General features: G+C 43.7%; 2 protein-coding genes across 2 annotated transcripts in view; both read right to left on the reverse strand.

The window, feature by feature from the left end:
- Nucleotides 1-897: 897 nt before the first annotated feature.
- On the reverse strand, nucleotides 898-15438 carry LOC311232279 (uncharacterized protein; the record flags this gene model as incomplete). The annotated part of the gene is made up of 3 exons (XM_084319025.1): nucleotides 898-2493; nucleotides 11218-11612; nucleotides 15371-15438. 3 exons carry the CDS (start codon nucleotides 15436-15438, stop codon nucleotides 1232-1234), a joined length of 1725 nt encoding a protein of 574 aa, XP_084175151.1. The 3' UTR covers nucleotides 898-1231.
- Nucleotides 15439-19910: 4472 nt separating this feature from the next.
- Nucleotides 19911-24343, reverse strand: part of LOC311232059 (axin-1-like) — a 34281-nt gene continuing 29848 nt past the window's right edge. The window contains 1 exon segment of the mRNA XM_084318732.1: nucleotides 19911-23347. Coding sequence (XP_084174858.1) covers nucleotides 23221-23347 — 127 coding nt within the window. The 3' untranslated portion in view covers nucleotides 19911-23220.

The following is a 24343-nucleotide window of genomic DNA, read 5'->3' on the forward strand; positions in this document are numbered from 1 at the left end:
GATGATCGCCCAACGGCGCGCGGAGACTGGGGTGAGTTTCAGCGTGTAACGTTACCTTCTTCGATAATAACTGATATTATCAACATTTGACCCACATTAGATGATTGGTATAACGCTGCCCACGGGATTATAAACGCCCCCTCGCCCATCCGGTCAACATCAGATGACGTGTAGTAACTTCTAGAAGTACGTCTAGTTGGAATTTTTTATATCGCGCTGATTGCCATCAAACTGTATTTCATCATCAATATAATGCATTTGGGGCTATATATCACGTTCTGGAGAAAGCTGCAGAAAGAGATGAAAACATACTTATACATTAGACCATACTTTACTATGAATATGTGAATGAAAAAGTTTAACGTTGCTACACAATGAACAATACATATAGGACTTTGAATGGGCCCTAATAATGGCAATGTAGCAATAGAATTTAAAAAGTTATAGCCCTGCAAAGAAGGGGACTTTCTCCATAGACAAATAGCGCTGGCAATCTATGGTATATCATTAATTTAACCTTAAGCAACCAAAGTGTTAATATAAATTCATCAATCAATAATTTTTTTTTGTATCTACTTTTTCTCCCATTTTCTATTTTTCTCCCATCCCCAATTTCGTATCGTCCAATTCTACCCTCCCCTGTCTCGAACGTTGTTAGGCCATGCCTCCCACAAGCCGGCTGCAATGTGGACGAAGCCTTACATCACAAGTCCCCTCGGGTACTCGAGGAAGCAGCCGTCGCATCTTTTCACCTGCACAGCGCGATCTCTCAGCGTCGGGGGTCTGCGTGGGAGCCCCGTCGCTTCCTGATTCTGCTGCGCAGGCGCACCAACCGACCTGTAGGAGTCGCTGTCCACAACGTCCGATCCCCACCCATCAGCTTCCCATCCCCTAATACTGCCAATTGTATTAGTATGAACGACCAGCCAAGCTGATAGCAATGCGGAGAGCTGGCCTCGAACCCAGCATCTCCTGCATTGGTGGTGAGCGCCTTGCCCACTGCACCACCTAGCCGCCCTAATCAATAATTTCTTTGGCAGAAGAGCAATACTTTTATTCTGCACCTCCAGGGTTCGATTCAACCGGACTAAAACATGGCAGGTGTGAACGCACCCTAATGCGTGTATGCTTTTACCAACGCATTTGTGTTTCCGCGTTCCCGTTTTGCGCTCTGATTGGCCGCTGACCTACGCTAGCACGCCCCCCTCGCTACGCCCCGCAGCAGCGGACGCTAAATCGACAGCTGTTTCCACGCGTACGCCCCCTTCGCTATGAGTGCTCTCTTGTGTGTCAACAGGTGGCTTGAAAGCCCACTGGAGACCCTGAAACGCTCCCCACAATGGTCACACTGATGGGGTTTCTCGCCTGTATGAATGAGTTTGTGCTTGGCGAGGTTACTCTTGTCATTAAAACCCTTGCCGCACACGTCGCAAGTGTAGGGTTTCTCTCCGGAGTGGATAAGTTTGTGATTCTTTAATAAAAACTGTGTCGCAAAACACTTTCCGCACTTCTCACAGCAGTAGGGTTTCGCGGCCGTCGGAGTACACTCGTGAGCATCTCGGTGTTCATGTTCGGTAAAGCTCCTCCCACACAGGAAGCAGTGGATAGGCGTGTCTTTGGAATGACTAGCTTGGTGTCTCTTTAACTGCACCGGTTGAGTGTAACTCTTCCCACACTGATTACAATGATAAGATTTCTCTCTTTCAGGGTTTTCCTGCTTTGGCGCAAGACCACACTTGTGTACCGACAGATGTTGTTTTAGCCTGAAGCCCTTCTTACAATGTGGACACTGGAAAGGTTTCTCTCCCGTGTGAATGCGCTGGTGTTTCCTTAAGTTGCTCTTGTCTGTGAAGTGTTTCGAGCACTGTGGGCACCGGTAGGGTTTCTCTCCTGTGTGACTATACTGATGTATTACTAGGAGCGCCAGATCACGAAAACTCCTTTGACACTGGTTACACTGATGAGGTTTCTCTCCCGAATGAACCCGCAGGTGCACCTTCAACTTCCCTAACTGTTTGAAGCCTTTCCCGCACTCTTCGCACTGGTGAGGCCTCTCTTCCGAATGACTGAGCATGTGTATGTTGAGATAAGCCTTTTGAATAAAGCTCTTCCCGCAAAGGTCGCACATGTATAGTTTCTCTCCGGTGTGAAGAATCAGGTGCTCTTTGAGGCTGGACTCTCTTTTGAAACCGTTTCCACACTCTTCACATATATAGGGTTTATCTGCAGAGTGGGTGGTCTGGTGTTGTTTGAGGTCTTGTGGGCAATAAAAGCTCTTCTCACACTGCCGACAGTCGTAGAGCCTCTCCCTGGGGTGGGTGAGCCTGTGTTGCTTGAGGCTCTCATCTGTGCAGAAGGTCTCGTCGCACTTATTGCACTTGTGCTTTTTTTCTCTGGGGTGACCCAGCTTGTGCTCTTTGAGCCTCTTCTTTCTCACAAGGCCTTCTCTGCACTTGGGTTTGGCTGCAACTCTCGCCTTCTTTGTTTTTTTATCTAGAGAGAGAGAGAGAGAGAGAGAGAGAGAGAGAGAGAGAGAGAGAGACAGACACACAGAGAGGCCTTTTAATGCCACCATTTAATAACATTTAAGGCCAGTATTACACTAAAGAATAAACATATTTGTATAGGCATACTCTTCTGAGTATATACATATATTGTCAGTTATGTATATAAAATAATCATTAAGGTCAAATGAGAATTTCTGGTTAAGTTAAAGAACATTTGTCCAAATGTGTTTATTAACACTTTCCGTGCCAGCCATGCGGTGGCCCAGAACCCTGTTGCGTGCCACCACCAACTTCAATGATAGAGCTCTCATATTTGCAAACGCATAAACTATATCTTAAATTATGTGTCTAATATGGCCGTCGCTTATCAATGACTTGTTTGCAGTCAACATTGTCAAAACTGATGTTTTTTTTAATCAGTTCATTTCCGTTTTATACCATTTTAAAAAACTCTCGTTTTTTGAAAGTTTCAGGAAAATATAAAGATTCTGTGATAATCGCCCTTTAGTGGAATACACTGGAATACACAATAAACGCTAGATTATCGATAGTATATGTGTATTTATGCACACTATAGAAGCGGGCTGAAAAATCGATTATCCATTTCCTGATCAGCACACACACACACATAGGGCCCACGTTGATATACTGTATCTGTGAAAAAAGCTCTGATTATCCCAAGACTGGTAAAATAGATTCCTTACCTCAGATCAGATGTTCTCCAAAAAGATTATTCCAATTCCTGATCGCCATTCCAAATATCGATCGCGTTTATTGATCTAACGCTGGGTACTGGAAACACACATTATCCGCTGTTCTGGTGGTCGGCAATGACTTCGATCGTCTCGGGTTACTTGTCTGACAAGTAAAATGTGCAAGCAGGATTTTTTTTTCTCCATGCGTTTCATTCAATCCAATCCAAAGGGGTGCAGTGCCATCCGGAAAGACGATAGGGGGCGGTATTTTCCCAACGGAGCTCAGAGAGAGTTCCAGTGGTAACGTGAGGCTAGATTGATATGAATGGAAATCGCTAATAATAAAAAAAAAAAAATAACTACATCTCTTGTCGTTGGCACTGAACGGTTGGCATGAACTCGTTGTTGGCACTCAAAGTGTTAATGTGAAAAGATATTTGTCCTTTTAACAGTTTGAGTGCCAGCCATTTAACATTGGAAACCCTGTTGAATGCCAGCACCCACTTCAATGATAGCGTTGTGAACGCATAATCTCTCTCCTAAATTATGGCTATGTGTCTAATCTGACTGTCGTTTATCAATGACTTGTTTGCAGTCAACATTGTCGAAACAGATTGTTTTTTTATCGGTTCATTTTCGTTTTATAGCATTTTGAAAAGCCCTCGTTTTCAAGGAAAATATATAGATTCTGTGATAAACGGCATTTACTGGAATATTCTAGCATACACAAAAACGTTGTCATTTTTCGGCCTATTTATGAATCGTTTTCAAATAAACGCTAGATTATCGATAGTATATGTGTACTTATGCATGCTATAGAGGCAGGCTGAAAAATCGATTCTCTCATTTCCTCATCAGGAATCACAGCGCACACACACACACACGCATAGGGCAAAAGCTTATATCTCCGTGAAAACAGGTCTGATTATCCTAAGACTGGTCAAATAAATTCCTTACCTGAGATCAGATGTTATCCAAAAAGATTATTCCAATTCCTGATCGCCATTCCAAATATCGATCACACTTATTGATTACAGTGTTGGTACTGTAAATACATAATCGTCGCTGTTCTGATGGCCGGCGATCACTTGGTTTCTTCAGTTGGCTCGACGGAAAAGTAAAATGAGGAAACTGACCACTCCCCCTGCATCAATCTAAAGTAATGGGGTGCAGTTACACAGGGAGACGATAGGGGGCGGTATCTTCCCAATTGAGCTCAGAGAGACTCTGCAGCACTAACCCAAGGCTCGATTGATGAAATATGAATTCAAATCGCCAATAAAAAAAAACGGCAAACAGACGCTATATAGTGTCTGGGGCACTCAAAGGTCGGCATGAACTAACGACACAAAGCGTCCGTGGCAACCAAAGTGTTAAGAACAAACAACCTTTTGGGAAATTTGCTTATTTGCTGTCTTCCCCAGAGTCAGACAAGAAGATGGGTAGCCTTCTCCTCTCTGTATGTGCAGTACAGAGACCTGCAGCGCAAGCTAGCATCCAAAATGACTGGAAGTGGATACGGACCATTAGCCTACCGTCAAAAGTAACAAAATACACTTTCCAACAACTCCAAAACTGTCTTATTTACATGTTGTGACTTGTGAAACAAAACTACCTCTGTACAACCTATACAGTGTGTTACGCAATACTCGCCTCTAGGCAACCTTTTTAAATAAACTATTAAAAAACATTGGAATCTTCTCAGTTCTGATCAAACATTGGATACATCTTTTCAGATCCCCCCTAGACTAGTCTACAGGAGAGCACATAACATCAGAGACATTGTGGTTAAATCAGACCTGCCTCCTAAAAAAAACACAAACATTTTTAGATGACCTGCCAGAAACCGACGTTGTGGTTCGTGTGCTCAATGTCACTTTACAGAAAAATGCACTGTTTTCTATCACCCAACAACTGGGAAAGAGATAAAAATAAGAGGCAAAATAACATGTACAACTACCAATGTAATCTATATGCTTAAGTGCCCATGTGGCAGGGCTCGAGACTAACACCATCCCGTCGTCCCGGGGACGATCAAATATGTATTTGGGACGAACACAAATCCTCCCCGGGACGCAGTGGGGACGAAGAGGATTTATTTGGAAAATGTCAACTGCGCCGACTGTCAGTGCGCATATCACTGTCACTGGCAAATGGTGAGCGCCGTCTTCTTAGTGCTCGCTTTAGTTGACAGTGCCACGAGACCACTGCACAAGACCCGCAAACATATAGAATGCTTAAGCACGTGGAGCACAGAGGCTTTGCATAGTGGGCGTGTCAACGCGCAATCGTCATTTCATAATAGACACGGAACAGAGCGGACAGGGTTCGAAATTAACGGGGGCTTGGGGCAAAATGCCCTCGAAAATTGACCAAATGCCCTCGAAAATCAGTTAAGGGGGGCAAGAAAAGCCCCAGACAGTTTACTAATTATATATATGCTCTACAGTGCGGGCATTTCCCTCGTATTTGCCCCTAATATGTGTGTGTGCGAACCGGAAAAATCATTTACTTGCAGTGTGCGAGACAGACGAGTGAAGATTACAAAACAGCTCCGCTGTTAATAGTTCAGATTGAAACTGGACTGAAATTCAGTTTTTGGGTGGAATGTTTGTTCCAAGGAGGGAGGGAGGCGGGGCCCGCTGCGTGTTACAGGCACTTGAGAGGATGCGAACACAGACAGAGCGCTCTGCTTTCATCAAGCATTACACTGCTATCTTAACGTTAGCAAGCTAAGCATCTGCATAGCGCGACCTGTGTAAGGTTAAGTAACTTGTGTTCGGCGGGGAAAGACCGTTCCATTTGTAACACAACTCCAAAGAATAACATCCAAATCCGATCCTGATGCGCATTTCCTTCATTCCACAGCGCTGAGCGTGCAACGTATTTCATTGATCGATCTGGCCAGAGCCTATACTCACAAACGTTGCGTGTGTGGGGTTTTTCATGTATCAATTTGAAACAAGCCTCTTGACTGTTGGAATTAGGGATGTTAAAAATAAAATAGCTAATAATATTATTCAATATTAGACATTCATTGATCCAGAGGCAACCGGTTATTCGTCTGCTATTTGTAGATATATCAAGACAACAACACAACTTGCCCTGGCTCAGGGACAATAATATTTAATCTATTTCGATAGAGTATGTATGTATTATTTACGGATAATTGAAGGTACCTCAAAACATGAAACCAAGCCATGATATCACACATCGTGTGTGTGTGTGTGTGTGTGTGTGTGTGCGTTACTTGAACAATTGTCACTGTGCTCCTAAATTTCTGTGTGCTCCTAAATTTGTATTTAGATTTGATTTATTAACATTTTATTTAGGAGCACATGTGCTCCTTGGGAAAAAGGTTAGCGTAGAGCCCTATATATGGAGACATTAACATGTTATCAAACATAGGGACGAAGACTGTAAAAAAAAAAAGTGTCAACAATGTTTTATAATCTTTATGTTAATTTTCATTATAAAAATGTTGTGGCCCCGAAATACCAAAGAAAAGCCCCCGAAAATCAATTAAGGGGGGCAAAAAAAGCCCTTGAATTTCTTTTTTAATTTCTAACCCTGAGAGCGGACCTTCAATTCTAGAAGCAAACAAGCTTTTCAGCCCCGCGTTGCACACAGCTGTGTGACAATGTCTTCTCTCGCGAGTCACACAGTTTCTATGTGTAATGTAAACCCTGCGACGGATCCAATGGTCTAACATGCATTGCATCCTCGCCATTCTGGAATGCCCACGTCGCGCTAAAGTCTTAAGTAATGTTAACTGTTGACGTAGCCTCAGCAAGCTGACGTTAGATCCACTCCTAGCAGCCTGTTGATGTAGCTTCAGCAAGCTGACATTGGCTACTCCTAGCAGCTCGCTCTCTCTCACTCTCTCTCTCTCTCTCTCCCCCCCCCCCCCCTCTCTCTCTCACTCCCCCCTCCCTCTCTCTCTCTGCTAACAATCCTGAATCGATTCTTGAACCTATTTCATTCCAAAGGAATATATTGATTGATGGACATTAGCTATAGTATATAGGTCAGCAGCTGTAACAGAATATTTTTAGAATTTTTATTATTATGTTTCAACAACGACAAAAAAAAAAAAGCCAGCAGTGGACCGACATAACAAACGCTGTCACTGTTTACTTGTGTAAGGACATGGTTCCTTTTCAAACTGTCGATAGAAAGGGATTTAAAGACATGGTCAAAACTCAAAACACGATCCAAGATATGCATTACCTGCCAGCAGACACTTGAGAAAAGGTTTTGCATTTTCTATTGCAGTTTTGCACAATAAATGTTCTTAAAATACCTCTGTACTATGTGAAATATGTCCTAGTAATACAAGAGTACAGTAATAGCTGCCATACCAGTGTTTTACCCCTTCAGAAGCATTTATATAGACATTTTAAGATAAATGAATATACCGTGATAAATACCGTTACCGTCTATACTTCAAATTATACCGTGATATAAATTGTAGACCATACCGTCCAGCCCTAACACACACACACAGTATTACTCTGACAATAAAATAAGAAAGGTGTTTCAATGTTGTTATTACTTTGGTTGTTGTTTTGTTGTTACCTTATATGTGCCTATTGTTAAAATAAATAATTATTTCAAATAAAAATTATTATTTATTTCCTAATCATTTGAATGGTGTCTTTATGGCAATAACAACTATAGACGGAAAAACCAAAGTAAAGATACGACATTTAGATTTTTGGGATGGTTTACATTCACTTTGGGACGGTTACTATTGTATTTCGGGACGGTTCCGGGACAGTGGTGAAAAAAGTTAGTCTGGAGCCCTGCCATGTGGTAAGGCATATGTCGGACTCGGTAAGACAACACGTGCTTTAAAAACACGTATTGCTGAACACAGGAGTACGATACGGAATGGGGATGAAAAAAGTAGGGATGCACCAAAATTTCGGCTACCGAAAGTACAGCTCAATACACACAATTGTTAAGGGGATGCAGACCAGAGAAAGCCTTTCGTCTTGTTTACATCAGGGTAGGGCTGGGCGATATGACCAAAAACGTTATCGCGATAAAATTATTAAATTATTTTCATATAATTCGATATCGATAATTATCGTCGATATAATGTCTGTCAAGTTTAATTAACTTCTAATATGCTGCTGCGAATGTCTCAAGTCAAGTTGATGTCGTCATCAGTCCTCGCACGTTAGCAGTTAGCCGACAAGCGGAGTATCTCATGACAATAAATATGACACTAAAATACTCTCTTCCGCCACAATATATTGAAACGACGTCCACTCCCACACTACTATAATTGTGGCCTCAGAATTCAAAACACACACATACTCGGCACGTAAATATATAAAACAGTGCCGTGCAAGCTAGTTAACCTAGCCAGCCTGTTGCTTCTACGCGGTGTATTCCATGACAATGTGCTAAATATCACACTAAAATACTCTCTTCCGCCACAATATATTGAAACGACTTCCACTGTATACCCCCACTACTATAAACGTGGCCTCAGAATTCACCACACACATACTCGGCACGTAAATATATAAAACAACGCCGTGCAAGCTAATTAGCCTAGCAAGCCTTGTTGTTGAGTGAGTCCTACCGCTCTGGGTCTCCTTCCGGGTCGCCCGCCTCCGTCGCTCTCGGCCATCTCCTTCACTGATTGGTTGTTAGCTGTTGTGCGTAGCACGTCATCACGTAAGGTTGGTTGTTGTTAGTGAGTGTGATGAGCCGAGGCTGAACGGAGCCAAGCTTGGAAAATCGATATATCGAAACTTTGCGACCACGTTTCATGTTTATTTCGAGGAAATAATTTATCGCGATAGTTATCGTTATCGTTTTATCGCCCAGCCCTACATCAGGGTCCCCCATTTTCAATTCATCAGGACATATGACATACATGACATACAGATAGACAGTACTGCTACATCTATACATTTATGACATACCAGATTTGCAAATACAGTACTGTTTGTGATATAAAAATACCCATAATAGTGATTATTTATTATTTAAGTTAAGTTTTGCCATAATCATATATTTTTCCATAATCAGGTAGCTGAACAACATTGGTAAAAAAAATTCTATTCTATGAATCATTTTCGGCCTTTCGGCATTCGGCCAACTGTTTCCTATTTTCGGTATCGGTTTCGGCCAAGAATTTCCCATTCGGTGCATCCCTAGAAAAAAGCCCATTAGCTTTACATTTTAAAAAGGCACACCACAATGTCTCATCACTAAGATACCTTGGAATAGAGAGAGTGCATCTTCCAAGACGAGGGGGAGATATAGATAAGCTCCTACTGAGGAGAGAAGTGTGGTGGATCCATTATCTTAAAACTATGGCACCAACAGGACTCAATGAGGACTTTGACATTAGACCTTATTTGTAAATTTAACTTATTTACAAGGAGACAGTCAATAGACTTTGTTTTGATTTTTCATTTTTGTTTTCAGTGGCTAGGACTTGTACCTTACACACTGCTGCCTATCTGTAAATTATGTCTTAATACTGTGTTTAATATAGATATATTATTAAAAAATATATATATATAATAATAATAATTTTTATTTATTTTTGTAATTATTTTCATAACGCGATAATTTGCTGTGTAATTAATTAATCTAATTAACGCGATAAACTGACAGCCCTAAAAATTACTATTGGTTGTGAATAGGGCTGGGCGATAAAACGATAACGATAACTATACATGAAACGTGGTCGCAAAGTTTCGATATATCGATTTTCCAAGCTTGGATATGAGCACACGCACTAACAACCAATCAGTGAAGGAGATGGCCGACAGCGGAAGGAGACGTAGAGAGGTATGACTCAAGTAGTAAACAAGGCTGGCTAGGATAATTAGCTTGCACGGCGCTATTTTATAGTTTACCTGCCGAGTTGGTGTGTGTTTTGAATTCTGAGGGTAACTGTTATAGTAGTGTGGGGTATACGGTGGACGTCGTTGCAATGTATTGGGGCGGAACAGAGTATTTTAGGGTCATATTTAGTACATTGTCATGGGATACATACACCGCTTGCTCTAGCTAACTGCTAACGTGCGCGGACTGATGACGACATCAACTCGAGACATTCGCAGCAGCAAAACAAGTCTATTAATAGCCCGTCCATCGGCGCCGGGCATAAGAAGTTAATTAAACTTGACAGACATTATATCGACGATAATTATCGATATCGAGTTATATGAAAATAATTTTATAATTTTATCGCAATAACGTTTTTGGCCATATCGCCCAGCCCTAGTTCTGAACATAATCTAAAGCGTTATTTATATATAGTCTTTTTTTTAAGGTATATTCCTGCCATTGCACTTGACCATGGTGCTGGCATTGCAACTGGAGTTGGTCCCCGGGCGCCACACTGTGCGACTGCCCACTGCTCCTAAAATAAGATGGGTCAAATGCAGAGGGTTTCCCCAAGAGGATTAATGAAGTAAAAATGAAAGATGCTGTAAGTGGTATTTTTTTTTTTTTAAATAAGTGATTTATATGTTAAAATAATAGCTCTACATTCTGACAGCCATCACTGATATAGTGGTTGGTCAGTAACATGGGTCTCCCAGTCCCTCCGCTCTGCAGTAAACAGAAAATACATTTTCTGGTATCCCGTTCCCACTTTATCCAATCAGGATAAAAAAAAAAGCAAAAATAAGAAATTAAAACAAGTTTTAAACAAATATGTCTGCCAGTGCACTAAACAAATGTGGCTTGGCAAGATTTCTTGAAATAAGTAAAAATATCTAGGGTTCTCTCTCCTGGTTGAATTAAGTGGGAAGGGATACGAGAAAATGTATTTTCCGTTTACTGCAGAGTGGAAGGACTGAGAGACCCATGTTACTGACCAAACACTCTATTTCAGTGAGGGCTGTCAGAATGTAGAGCTATTTAACACTTATTTTAACAAAATAATACCACTTACAGCACCTTTAACTTAATTACAAATAACTATTTCATTTGTAATCCATCCACAATCCACTTCAGCAGCCAATTCAGTCACTTACCTCCGTCACGTAGCTCTGGCGCTGCCATCCCACAATCCTCCTCTTCATCGTCTGCATTTGACTCCCCGTCCTTGTCTGCCTCTCTATGTTTCTGGGTTGTTCTGCAGTCAGAAAGGCTGTGCTCCTCACTTAGTCCTCCTATTATTGCTTCCTCCTCCTCGTTTTCTTCCAGTTTAACTTCAACGTGTGTGTCGGATTCCACTCCTGCGCGCATGCGATTCAAATCTGGTCCGCAACAATCATCTTCATTGTGCAACTGCGCTAGGAGACTTGTTTCCATGCAGTCCAAGAAGACCTTCTCCTGCTCCAGTTGAGACCATTTCATGCAGTCCACCAAACAGACAGACAGTCCTCTCAAACCGAGGCGTGGCGCGGTACGAGGGGAGGCCATATTTCTGGGGAGAATAAGGGAAAAAATGTCAGTTCACTTTACTTGCCGGTAAAAATTTTAATCCTAAAAAGGAGAGCCATGGCTACATTCTGTAATGCCACTAACGACCCCTCTCTGAGGTAGCTCCACGTTTGCTGTAAGGGAGAATAACTTTGTGGACAGTGTGACAGTGCCCAGTAGAGATGTGCTACAAATTACAATATCTAAATTTGAAGTACATTATTAATACTCTTCATATCCCTCTGAGTAACACTATGTATTTCACAATAGGGTTAGCTGAGGGGCACTGTATTAATTAAGATAATGTAGGGAAGCTAATTGTTAGCATGTTACAAAAGGCCACAATCTGATGGGACCACCTTGAGGTAAGGAATGTGATGTGTCGCTCGTAGATATTAGGAGATAAACTGTTCATCGAGGAACTCCATCCTTGGCAGGTGGAAGTACTTTTAGACTTAAGGGGCAGTTCACCCAAAATAAAAAGAAAATCTTACCCAGACTGCTATCTATCCATCTAGATGATCGTTTAGGTGTGATTTCCCTAGTTTGCTGTCACTACAATACAATGAAGCTGAATGGCACTCGATTTGTGGTGCTCAAAGCCCAAAGAATACATTTGAAAAACTAAAAAGCAATGTCCCTTTTCAAGAAACATAAATCAAAGAGGCAGTCATGTAATCTATTTTATTGTATGATAATATTTGTATATGTTGCACTGGTAATGATTATCGTGTTATTAACTGAGCATGCCAGGCGTGTCTAACTACAGCCTATAACAACAACGTCCCACACCTCCCTGACTGGAGTATAGGCTACTGGTAACTTTACGTAGTCTGAAACAGCACCGAAAAAATTGTGACCAAATATTGTGCTGGTGGTGCTGGTGCCACCTACGGAGAAAGTTGCGCCAAGTCTAAGATAAGATAAGAATCATAAGATATTCCTTTATTGATCCCCTTGGGGAAATGCAGGCATCATAGCAGCATAGGGGAGGGGAGGTATGGGCAGGGTAATAGTAGAAAAACATAAATATAGGCAATAAGACTGGCCGAGGCGGTTAGTGCAGTGTCGGCAAAAGGTCTCTCCTCCGTCCTTATTCTCCTAGATCTATCTGCAGCCTTCGACACAGTCAACCATCAGATCCTCCTCGCGGCCCTCGCAGGAATAGGAGTGGCTGGCTCTGCGCTGACATGGCTGACATCATACCTCAATGACCGCTCGTACCAAGTGTCATGGAGAGGGACCCTGTCGGCCAGTCCACCCACCCCCTGCGGACGGATGTCCCCCAGGGCTCGGTCCTAGGACCCCTTCTCTCCTCCCTCTACACTAAATCACTGGGTAACATTATCAAGTCTCATGGCTTCTCGTATCATTGTTATGCCGATGATACTCAACTCTTCCTCTCCTTCCCTCCCTCAGATATCCACGTCTCTGAGCGGATCTCGGCCTGTCTCTCTGACATCTCCGCCTGGATGACGACCAACCACCTCAAACTGAACCTAAGCAAAACAGAATTGCTCCACCTGCCGGCCAAATCCTCCCCCCTGACCGACCTTTCCATCACAGTCGAGAATGCAGCTGTGACCGCGTCCCCGACCGCCAAGAACCTTGGTGTTGTCCTCGACGACCAGCTGAACTTCTCTGCTCACATCGCAGCGACAACCAGAACCTGCAGATTCCTCCTGAGCAACGTAAGAAGGATCCGCCCCTTCCTGACAAAAGAAGCCACCCAACTCCTCGTCCAATCAACAGTCATCTCCCGCCTCGACTACTGCAACACACTGCTCGCTGGCCTCCCGGCCACTGCCACCAAGCCTCTTCAATCATTCAGAACGCAGCGGCCCGCCTGATCTCAAACCTACCGAAGTCGGCCCATGTCACCCCACTTCTTAGGGACCTGCACTGGCTCCCCATTGCTGCACGAATCCGCTTCAAGGCCCTCGACCTGGCATACCGTGCGGCAAAGGGAACCGCTCCCGCCTACCTCCGGTCAATGGTCTCCAACTACACACCCTCAAGACCCCTACGCTCTGCATCTTCTGACCGCCTCAGACCTATTCCTATCCGAGCTCCGGGAGGGTCATCAAAGAGAAGCCGCCTATTCTCAGTCCTTGCCCCACAATGAACTACCCACCCCAGTTAGAACAGCCGAAACCCGTCCAATCTTTCGCCGTCGACTAAAGACGCACTTATTCAACCATTATCTGAAAAAAAAAAATATCTAACCCTAACTAACCTTACTGTCATACACTTGTCCTAATAAACTAACCTACACTGTAGCACCCAACACTTTGATGAACATTGTTACTCAGCTGATAGAGTTGTCCCCTTCCTGATGACTTGTCGTACAGAACTTGTAAGTCGCTTTGGATAAAACTATAAAAGCGTCAACTAAATGACTAAATGTATGAGTCTGTGGCTGAACAACGTGCTCCTCATAGAGGGGGTGGGAGGGGTTCAATGTTCATTCATTCAATCAATCAATCTGCGCAGTGATTGATTGAATTAAAACTGTATTAACAGATTGCAGAATGGGTACAATACAGTACGGCTCAATACACACAATTGTTAAGGGGATGCAGATCAGAGAAAGACTTTTGTCTTGTTTACATCAGGGTCCCCCATTTTCAATTCATAATGAATTTTAAGTAAGGGCAATCCATTCTTTGTGGATCTAGCCCTCAGGAAGAACAGCCTGCTCTGTCCCTTCCTGTGTTGTCCGAGTGTACTCCAAGAAACGTGTATGTCTCCACCATCTCCACACTAGTGATAGTTAGTCTAGAGCCGAGCCTGAAGTACACCTGCAATCCATTAAATAGCAATACCTTATCCTTTCATTGAGCTGTAATTAACAGAACACAAGGATGCAATGTCCCCAATGACTGGTGTCTATATTCAAACTAATTTGAATTCAAACTGTCAAACTAATTGAATGTGTGCAAAACGGGTTAGTTTTTGGATGTGTGTGAGATTATGTGCAAAATAAATCAACATTGCTTTTGGTAAATGCCCACCTTTAACTTTAACCTCTGGTCTTTGCTTACCAACTCAACGGCGAGACTTCGTGGCAGCAGCAGAATCTCAAAACAATCGGTAACTAATTATCCGTGTCCGTGATACGTTCTTAGTAGGCCAGTGTATTTCATGCAATAAATTATGTCATAAGGCAACTTAACGTTAGCTGAACCAATAAATAGAAAACGAACCACAGTCTGTTAAAAACACCACTCGGTGAAAACATGGGAAATCAAAATGGCTCGCGCACTGTCGCACAGTGGACTTCCTGGTTGGGTACTTGATCGGCGCTTGTTTTCCCCCAATGGGCTCAAGGAATAGAGAGGAGGTGGGTTCTAGGGAGTATTTTGCACCAATCAATCGCTGCTAATCTGGTAATCTGACAAACTACACTGAATAATAATAGTAATAATAATAATAATAATAATAAACGTAATGTGTATAGCACCTTTCATACAAGAATTACAGCCCAACGTGCTTCACAGCAGTAATATATATATAAAAAAAAAAAAAAAAAAAAAGCAATGCAGAGAACAAGAAAAAGGGTAAAAGCAATGCATGTAAAAACAATACAATTAAATCCCAACACCTTGTGACCAATATCACTTTGTCTTGTATATCTTGTATATATTGTTAATCTTGGTTTACGCCACGGTATGATGGATTGAAAATGGGGGACCCTGATGTAAACAAGACGAAAGTCTTTCTCTGGTCTACATTCCGTACATTCCGGACAGCGAGCCTCACCCATAGGGATGCAAATCGATGCCCTTTGTCTTCATGGAGTGGCAGGAGTAGTGGGGGTCGGGGCCCATCACCAGCTGGCAGCCAGGTACAGTATAAAAGTGGCTCTGACTCAGACCAGCCTTGAGTCACTCAACTAGAAACTGCAAGATGAACGGAGCACCACCAGCAAAGAAGAGGTTCGTTCAGAGGACGCTACTTTTCAACAACGGCAGCAAGACCTTGCTGTCGCCGCCGCCAGCGCCAGGACCCTCCGACGAGCTGCCGCCTCCAGACAGCAGCGCCAACGCCGACAGCTTGGTGCCGACAGCACCGTCGTCGGTGTGCTTGGCAGGACTCGGCGCCGAGCTACCGGAAAGTGTCAGCGCCGCAAGCAAGACCACCACCAACAATAGTATCCAGCTGCAGAACCTCACCACCAGCGGAACCGGAGGAGCAGCCAAAAAAAGACCAAAAACATATCATTTCCACGAAGAGTGGGAGGAGGCGTACTTTTTTGTTTATTTCAAAGCCAAATCGGTCTGTCTGATTTGCAAACAAACCGTGTGCTTGCCGAAAAAGGGTAATTTGGAGCGGCATTATACAACGATGCACAAGAAACACCACGTGGCGTTCCCTCCAAAAACAGCCCTGCGAAGAACAGAACTCCAGCAGATGAAGTCTTCACTAGTGGGACGACAAGACGTCGAGTCCACTTTTATTACGAAGCCCAAGACCAACAAGGCAAACGCTGCAACAATTGCATCTTATCGTGTCAGTCACGTTCTCGCTAAAAATAACAAATCCTTCGAAGACGGCGACTGTGTAATAAAAGAGGCACTGACCGTGGCCGCCGATTCACTCTTCGGTGATTCCGAGTATCACACAGAGATCATGGATGCCGTCAAAGACCTTCAGCTGTCACGTAATACTGTGACCCGGCGTTGTGAGGAAATGTCCCAAGATGTCCACGAGCAACTCATGAGGGACATCAATACATGTGAGTGTTATTCCCTGCAGTTCGACGAATCGACTGATATGGTAGATGATGTGGCACAGCTCTGTATTTACATTAGAATGGCCTTTGACGACATGAGGTCAAAAGAAGAGCTGCTCACCATATTGCCTCTTAAAGAAGGACACACTAAAGGTGAAGACATCTTTCAAGCCTTCATGGAGTTCGCCAAGCAGAGCAAGCTGCCCCTCCGTAAACTCATCTCTATTACAACCGATGGTGCACCAGCCATGGTTGGCTGTAATAATGATGGGTTCGTCGGACTGTGCAAAAAAAGCGACGCTTTCCCGGACTTCCTTAATTACCACTGCATAATTCACCAGCAAGTGCTGTGTGGTGGTAACATTTTAAATATGAAGGAAGTTATGGATATCGCTATGAAGATTGTGTGCTCTGTCGGGGCAAGGAGCCTACAGAGGAGGCTGTTTCATGCCCATATGGAGGAGACGAGGGCAGAGCACACCGACCTGCTGCTGCACACCGATGTAAGGTGGCTGAGCAGAGGTACATTTCTGGAGACATTCAGCGAGTTGCTGCCTGAAATTAAAGAGTTTCTCAAGCTTGCTAAACATGCCGAATATACACATCTAGAGGACAACAACTGGCTTTTGAATTTGGCATTCATAACCGATGTCACTGGCATGCTGAATAACCTGAATTTAGAGCTGCAGGGAAAGGATAAACGTGTAATAAACATGATCAGCTCAGTGAATGCTTTTAAAAGCAAGCTCACCGTGTGGGCGAGAAGGCTGCAACGCAGTGACCTGCGCAACTTTCCTCACATGCAAGCAGAACTTCAACGTCAGGGTGAGAACACCGCACAGTTTGATTGCACACATTATGAGGAGCAAGTTCAAAGCATCTTGTCAGAGTTTGATAAGCGCTTCACAGACTTTTCAACACTTGAACCTGTTGCAAGCTACATGTGTTTTCCATTTGGAACTGTAGATGTGGATGACATCGCATCCAAAGTGGCCACACTGTTTAATCTGGACAGCCGTGCCGTGGAGAACGAGATCCTCACACTTCAAACTGACATTGAGATTAAAGCCAGGGCAACACAAGGGATGAAGGCAGAGTTCTGGGAGCTACTGCTGCCTGAGAAGTACCCCAACCTCAGGAGATGTGCCATGAACTTAACAGCATTTTTTGGATCAACCTACCTGTGTGAGTCTGCTTTCTCTCACATGAAGATCATCAAGTCCAAGCACAGAACCACAATGACAGATGACCATCTTGTGGACTGCCTGAGGCTTGCAACCTGCTCCTACAACCCAGACTTTGAAAAACTAGCTTCCTCTTCCCAGTGCCAGCGTTCTCACTAAGGTAGAGACGGACATTTAATTCTAAAAAAAAAAGAGATAAAGGAGAACTATCAGTGACTGTTGACAGACCTTTTTGTGGAATTGTTTTTTTTTATTGTATTCCACTTTTGCTTTGGCAATGTAAACATGTTTTCTTTTAATTGAATTGACTGTGTGTGTGTTGTCAGTTGCAATGTGACAGCTCTGTTTACACGTCATTCCTATTCCCTTTTAATTGTACATATATCATTTTTGTTTTGATTGTATTGTTCCACTTTTGCTTTGGCAATGTAAACATATGTTTTCTCATGCCCATTGAATTGAGTGTGTGTTGTCAGTGTGTATGCAGAGTGTGAAATAAATGGGTCATGCTGCCTGCATGCCCAACGTGAGAAGTTTGCCATTTATTTTTGGACCTACTTTTTCTCCTAATTTTTCTGTGATTTTTCTCCCATCCCAATTTCCTCTCGTTCCACTACACCGTTAAAATGATATATAAAATATATATATTATATACCCATTCAATATGCACATGACATAAAATATTATATGCCATATAATATTTTCTGTCATGTGCATATTGAATGGGTATTACTAATACTAGCCAAGAGTAGGTCAAATTTGGGCTGGTAGCTCTCGGCTAGGTGGCAAATTAAAAAGTAGATCTTGGTTAAAAAAAGGTTGGGCACCCCAGGTAGGGTATGTAGCACTATTATATCTATCTACAGGTTGGGTCTTGGTACCATTAGGGGTCATGTGGTATGGTATGTTGTAACATCTATCTATCTATACACACATTGGGTTGTGGTGGCCATTGGGGGTCATGTAATACCTGGAGCTCTCATTCTAAACCATTCCCTCCTACGTGGCTACGCCCACCATAGATATATATATAGAACACTAGATAGCTTGCCCGCGCTGCCGGCCAATGGAAAGCGACGTCACTGAACCGCCGCCATCTTGCTCCAGTTAGCCTTGAGTGAGAGTGAGTGAGCTGCACAGACAAAAATACTCATAACTCGCTGAAATATTGACGGATTTACAAACGGTTTGGTTTATTACAAGCATTATTAACGTGGCTATGATTCAAGCGGTTTGTAAAAAAAAAAAGTATGCAGTATCATAACTACATCTTTGATGTTTATAGCAAACCAACCCGTTTGTAAATCCGTCAATATTTCATCGAGTTATGAGTATTTTTGTCTGTGCAGCTCACTCACTCTCACTCAAGGCTAACTGGAGCAAGATGGCGGCGGTTCAGTGACGCTGGTGACTCCGCCTTAAGCTATCTAGTGTTCTATAGATATCTATGACGCCCACACCTTACCCTAAACACACATATATATGTAGCATAGATGTTTGGTAAGGGTTTCTTCATTGAGCGCTTATCATTAGGGCACAAGTATTGTTTTATTATAAACTTTGGGTCAAACTAGTTGATTACAAACTACATGTTGCCCTAAACACTTGAATGCATTTATCTGATTCCACCTCAACAACGGTCCTGTCCTTTCCAGCACACCCTCAGTCCTGGTCAGTATAAATCAAACACACCCTCAGTCCTGCCTCCGTGACGTGTTGCCTGGTCACTATAAATCAAACACACCCTCAGTCCTGCCCCCGTGAGGTTTTGCCTGGTTGCTATAAATCAAACACGCCCTCAGTCCCGTCTGAGGTTTTGCCTGGTCGCTATAAATCAAACACACCCTCAGTCCTGGTAAGTATAAATCAAACACACCCTCAGTCCTGCCTCCGTGACGTGTTGCCTGGTCACTATAAATCAAACACACCCTCAGTCCTGCCTCCGTGAGGCTTTGCCTGGTCAGTATAAATCAAACACACCCTCAGTCCTGCCTCTGTGACGTGTTTGGTCACTAGAAATCAAACACGCCCTCATTCCTGGCCAGTATAAATCAAACACACCCTCAGTCCTGCCTCCTTGAGGTTTTGCCTGGTTGCTATAAATCAAACACACCCTCAGTCCTGCCCTGTGAGGTTTTGCCTGGTCAGTATAAAACAAACACACCCTCAGTTCTGCCTCCGTGAGGTTTTGCCTGGTCAGTATAAAACAAACACACCCTCAGTCCTGCCTCTGTGACGTGTTGTCTGGTCAGTATAAAACAAACACCCTCAGTACTGACACTGAGGTTTTGACTGGTCTAAAAAAATATATATATATATATATATATATATATTAGATAATGAATGAATGAATACATAACAAGACAGGTAGGGTTTATTCAATGTCTTTATTAACGAAGTACCTTTTTTTTTTTATAAAGAAATGTACAAGTGGAACCAGCACATTGACATCTTGGCATTTATCTTTGAAAAAAAACAAACACCATGGACATGCGGTGCAGGTCTGAAGACGTGTATGAAATGATAATGTACATATTTACAGCAGAGGGGGGGGGGGGGTATCCAGAATAGAACCGAGGGGGGGATCCAGAACATAATCGAGGGGGGGGGGTGGGGGGGTCCAGAACAAAACCGAGCGAGCATGATTTTACTTTAAAGAATAAAATAGGACCGGTTGATTAAAAAAAAGGGACATTACATCGAAAGCATGGATTGGTTCAAAAAAAGAAAAAAAAGGATTTTTTTAGACCGATAGCATGATATAATAAAAAGGCACTGTGTTTCACACAAGTCGACGACACAACAGACATGGTCATAATATTGTTGGTTTTTGTCTATCCAGAAAAGTAATAATTAGCATAATCACACAAAACAACTCTTACAGTGTTGTCAATCATTCGTCGCAGGGGGATTCCTTCTAAAGAAAAAAAAAGTGATAAAAATTCTACCAACAAAAGGGCACGGCAGTTAGCAACAAAACATCAAAACAAAATCTGATGATAATTCAACTTATCAGGAAAACATTCCATATAAAAAGGAGAACATGCTTGTGATTATTATTAGACTTTTTTTTTTTTGTATAAACAAATACATATTCATCTAAAAATTTAAAAATAAATTCATGGCGAAGGCATAATGGGTGGAAGTAAGGACATACAAGTTTCCCCATCCCATCTTTTCCCTTGCTAGGCCAAACATGACCGCCCCGCCCCTCCCACACCCCCAGAACCCAATCAGAACTACCAGTATGGACGATGCAAAAACAGACACAATTTGACTCGACGGCTACTGGTTGGAAACTCGAGGTGGACCAGGCGGTGGTGGCGTGGCTGTGAAGTGACTTCCTTTTCCAAGAAGGAACAGACGAGGAGAAGTGCAAGCAAGAAAACACCCACTTGACAACTAAATACATTCAGCTTACATTAGCTGGTGTGCTGTGAACAAGCTCTCTGCCCTTTCCTGGCCTCAAGGTCACTCTGCTCGGTGCCCTTTCCTGGCCTCAAGGTCACTCTGCGCTCTACAGAATCAAGGAGGCGGTGGAGGTTAGCTGTAGGTTCGTTTTTTTTGTATGTTTTTAGTTTTTTTTTTTTTTTTTACTCGACACATTTAAAACGCTTGTACATTTGGGAATGAGGAGGAGGAGGGGTTCGGCGATTCCTGTCATGTTCAAACTGAAAACTAATAGTTTATCCTCTTGGACATAACTGGCACAGACACACACACACAAGTAGGCAAAATATGCACAATATGCTCTTTGGCTGGGTTCAAGCATACAAAATCACAGGTACTCAAACATACACACATACACACATACACACTCACTCACGTTCTTAAAACTATAGACAGTTTCAACTTGAAAACATAAAACATTCTAAATGGACGTTTGATTTCCTGTCAGCTACCGATATTTCACAAAAACACTGCGACAGGAAATAAACTCGGATCCAAGCCGTTACCGTAGCGACGCAATTCCACTGGGGAAAAAAACACCTATTTAAGCGTTCTAGATGGTAATGGCACTGGCCAGGCAGGAAGGAAGGAAGGCAGCTAGCTTGAGGAAGCTCGGAGTTAAGTAGGTGGGTTCTATGGTATATATATATATATATACTTGGGGAGTTATAATGTAAAGGTATATTTCGACCAGGCTTTAATTACATGACACCTTGGTCCAAAGATGTTGCCTCCATTATAAGTGAGAACTACCCTTTTCCACATGAAATGAAACAACAACGGCACAGATAATTGTGGTTGAAAACCCCATCGAAATGTCCTCTGTGGAGTAGAGCGGAGAAAACAAAACATAACACACACCCAGGTACATGGTATAGAATTGACCCATCTCCAGCCCCGCCCTCTTTTATTGATCCTCCGATCACAACTGTGATCAAGAAATGAGGGCAGGGTATGTAACAATAGGTCAACTGGGATTACAGGAGAGACTCCAGGGACGTTCTCTGGGCGACGGACCTTGCTGGAGAACTCACACCCCCCACCCCCAACCAGAGGTGAACATTTCATCCAGAACGTCCCTGGGGGGGGGGGGGGGGGTCTCTCCCACTGGGAGACAGGAGATATGGTACAAAGGGAGAGAAAACTGTGACAACAACACAATGACTAAACATCTAGCTTCAAAACATACACAACACATAAATATACAACAGTAAGTTGGACAAAACACGTAGGCTGTGTTAACACCTAATAGTACCTGCCTTGTACATACATACAGACGTACATACACCAATGCAAATGAAATGAGAACAAAGCTTGTTCCATAATATGCGCAGCGTCATATCAAAAATATGTAGCTTTGGTAAACAAGTTACGCGCGGTAGAGAACTGTCTTTCTGATAAATCACTACATGACATCTACAGGATCGGGGGGGGTGAGAGACAAGAGTTCCTGTTTCGAGGCTACGACAAGAGGAGAAGCAGGCCGAGTTCCATCCACCCCCCCCCCCCTCACGCCCCTCAAAAGAAAATAACAACCTTGATCTCCTCCCCTTGTCCACTAACTGACCAGGAACAGAAAAAGGCGTGGAAAGGCAGCGAGACTCCGGAATGGAACGTAGCCGCCGCCGCGCTCTGTACTGTCCCAAGCACCGAGTGTGTGTGTGTGTGTGTGAGAGTCTCTATGGTAATGTAGCAGCATCATAATGGGGCCCCGCCGGGAAGGTGACTCCTCCAGGGCAGTGGAAGTGGAAGACTGGTGGTTACCATCTCTCCCATCCATCTGTCCAGCCGTCCCTCGCCCCCCGTCAACTAGTGGAAGACTGGTTTAGACACCAGCACTGAACAGTCCTCCCTTTTCTCCAGCTCGTTATCCACAGTTAAGAGGCAAAAGACGGGTTTCCGATAAACAGGTTTGTGTTCCTCCTCCTCCTCCTCCTCCTCCTCCATCCAGCAGGCCTCTTAACTCTGTGTTTTCCAGGCCATTGATACTTGTGTTATTCCACTAAACAGACAGACCACGTCCTCCCCTCCCTACGCAAGTTCCTTACAGACTCCCGGACATCCCTTCCGTCAGACATTCCTCCTTCCATGCTTCCACTTTCTTCACTCCTTTCCTCCCGCACCTCCTGCTGAATCTTTTAGCCACGTCCACGTCCTCCTCCTCCCCCATCTCCTCTCCCATACTCCTCCATGAACCAATTTGACTTTACTTTGTCCCGAAATCTCTTCCCGCGTCCCGTCTTTCAGTCAACTTTCTCCACCTTGCCGATGATCTTCTCCTCGAAGATGGGCAAGATGGCGTCGTCCTCGCGGACCTCCTCGAACACCACGCCGCAGTCGAACTCGTCGCTCACCTTCTTGAAATAGAACCTGGACACAGAGGAGGAGAGTAGGCACACACGTTAGTGACAGAGGAGGAGAGTACACACACGTTAGTGACAGAGGAGGAGAGTACACACACACGTTAGTGACAGAGGAGGAGAGTACACACACGTTAGTGACAGAGGAGGAGAGTACACACACATTAGTGACAGAGGAGGAGAGTACACACACGTTAGTGACAGAGGAGGAGAGTACACACACATTAGTGACAGAGGAGGAGAGTACACACACATTAGTGACAGAGGAGGAGAGTACACACACATTAGTGACAGAGGAGGAGAGTACACACACGTTAGTGACAGAGGAGGAGAGTACACACACACAGTGACAGAGGAGGAGAGTACACACACATTAGTGACAGAGGAGGAGAGTACACACACATTAGTGACAGAGGAGGAGAGTAGGCACACAGTCTAGGCCAGTGGTGCCCAACCAGTCGACCGTGTTTCAAGTAGACCGCGAGATTATTTTGGAAAATCATTGTTACGGGGTCTAGTTAGATCGAGGCGATCGGCAATCGCTTGCTTTTGTTGTTTTCATGAATACCCCGGATGTAGAGGAATGTGAAGCACTTTGATGATTACAGACGCTGAACTTCGTCGTTATTCATGCCGTAGAAACAGCCACACGAACATGGTGTCAGAAGTAGTTGAACTTACGTCCATGTATGTACATATTAGCTGACTATGTCACAGTCCGGACTCCGGTTCTGAAGACAACATTACGGATGCCGAGACAAGTAACGTTGGGCTATTGTCAGCTAGCATGGCGGCTAATATTCCACCCCCCTCCCCGATGAGCTTCACAGGTGACTGGAGCATCAGCTGGGACATATTCCTTGCCGAATACGAGGACTATGCACTCGCTACGGGTATAACCGAGAAGGACATGAACATTCAGGCTGCAACTCTGAGGAGCGTGATGGGAAGCGAATGCAGGCTGTGTGTGTTGTCAGTTGCAATGTGACAGCTCTGTTTACACGTC

This window comes from Notolepis coatsorum (genome assembly GCF_963971535.1).
Source record: "Notolepis coatsorum genome assembly, chromosome: 7".
NCBI lineage: Eukaryota > Metazoa > Chordata > Actinopteri > Aulopiformes > Paralepididae > Notolepis > Notolepis coatsorum.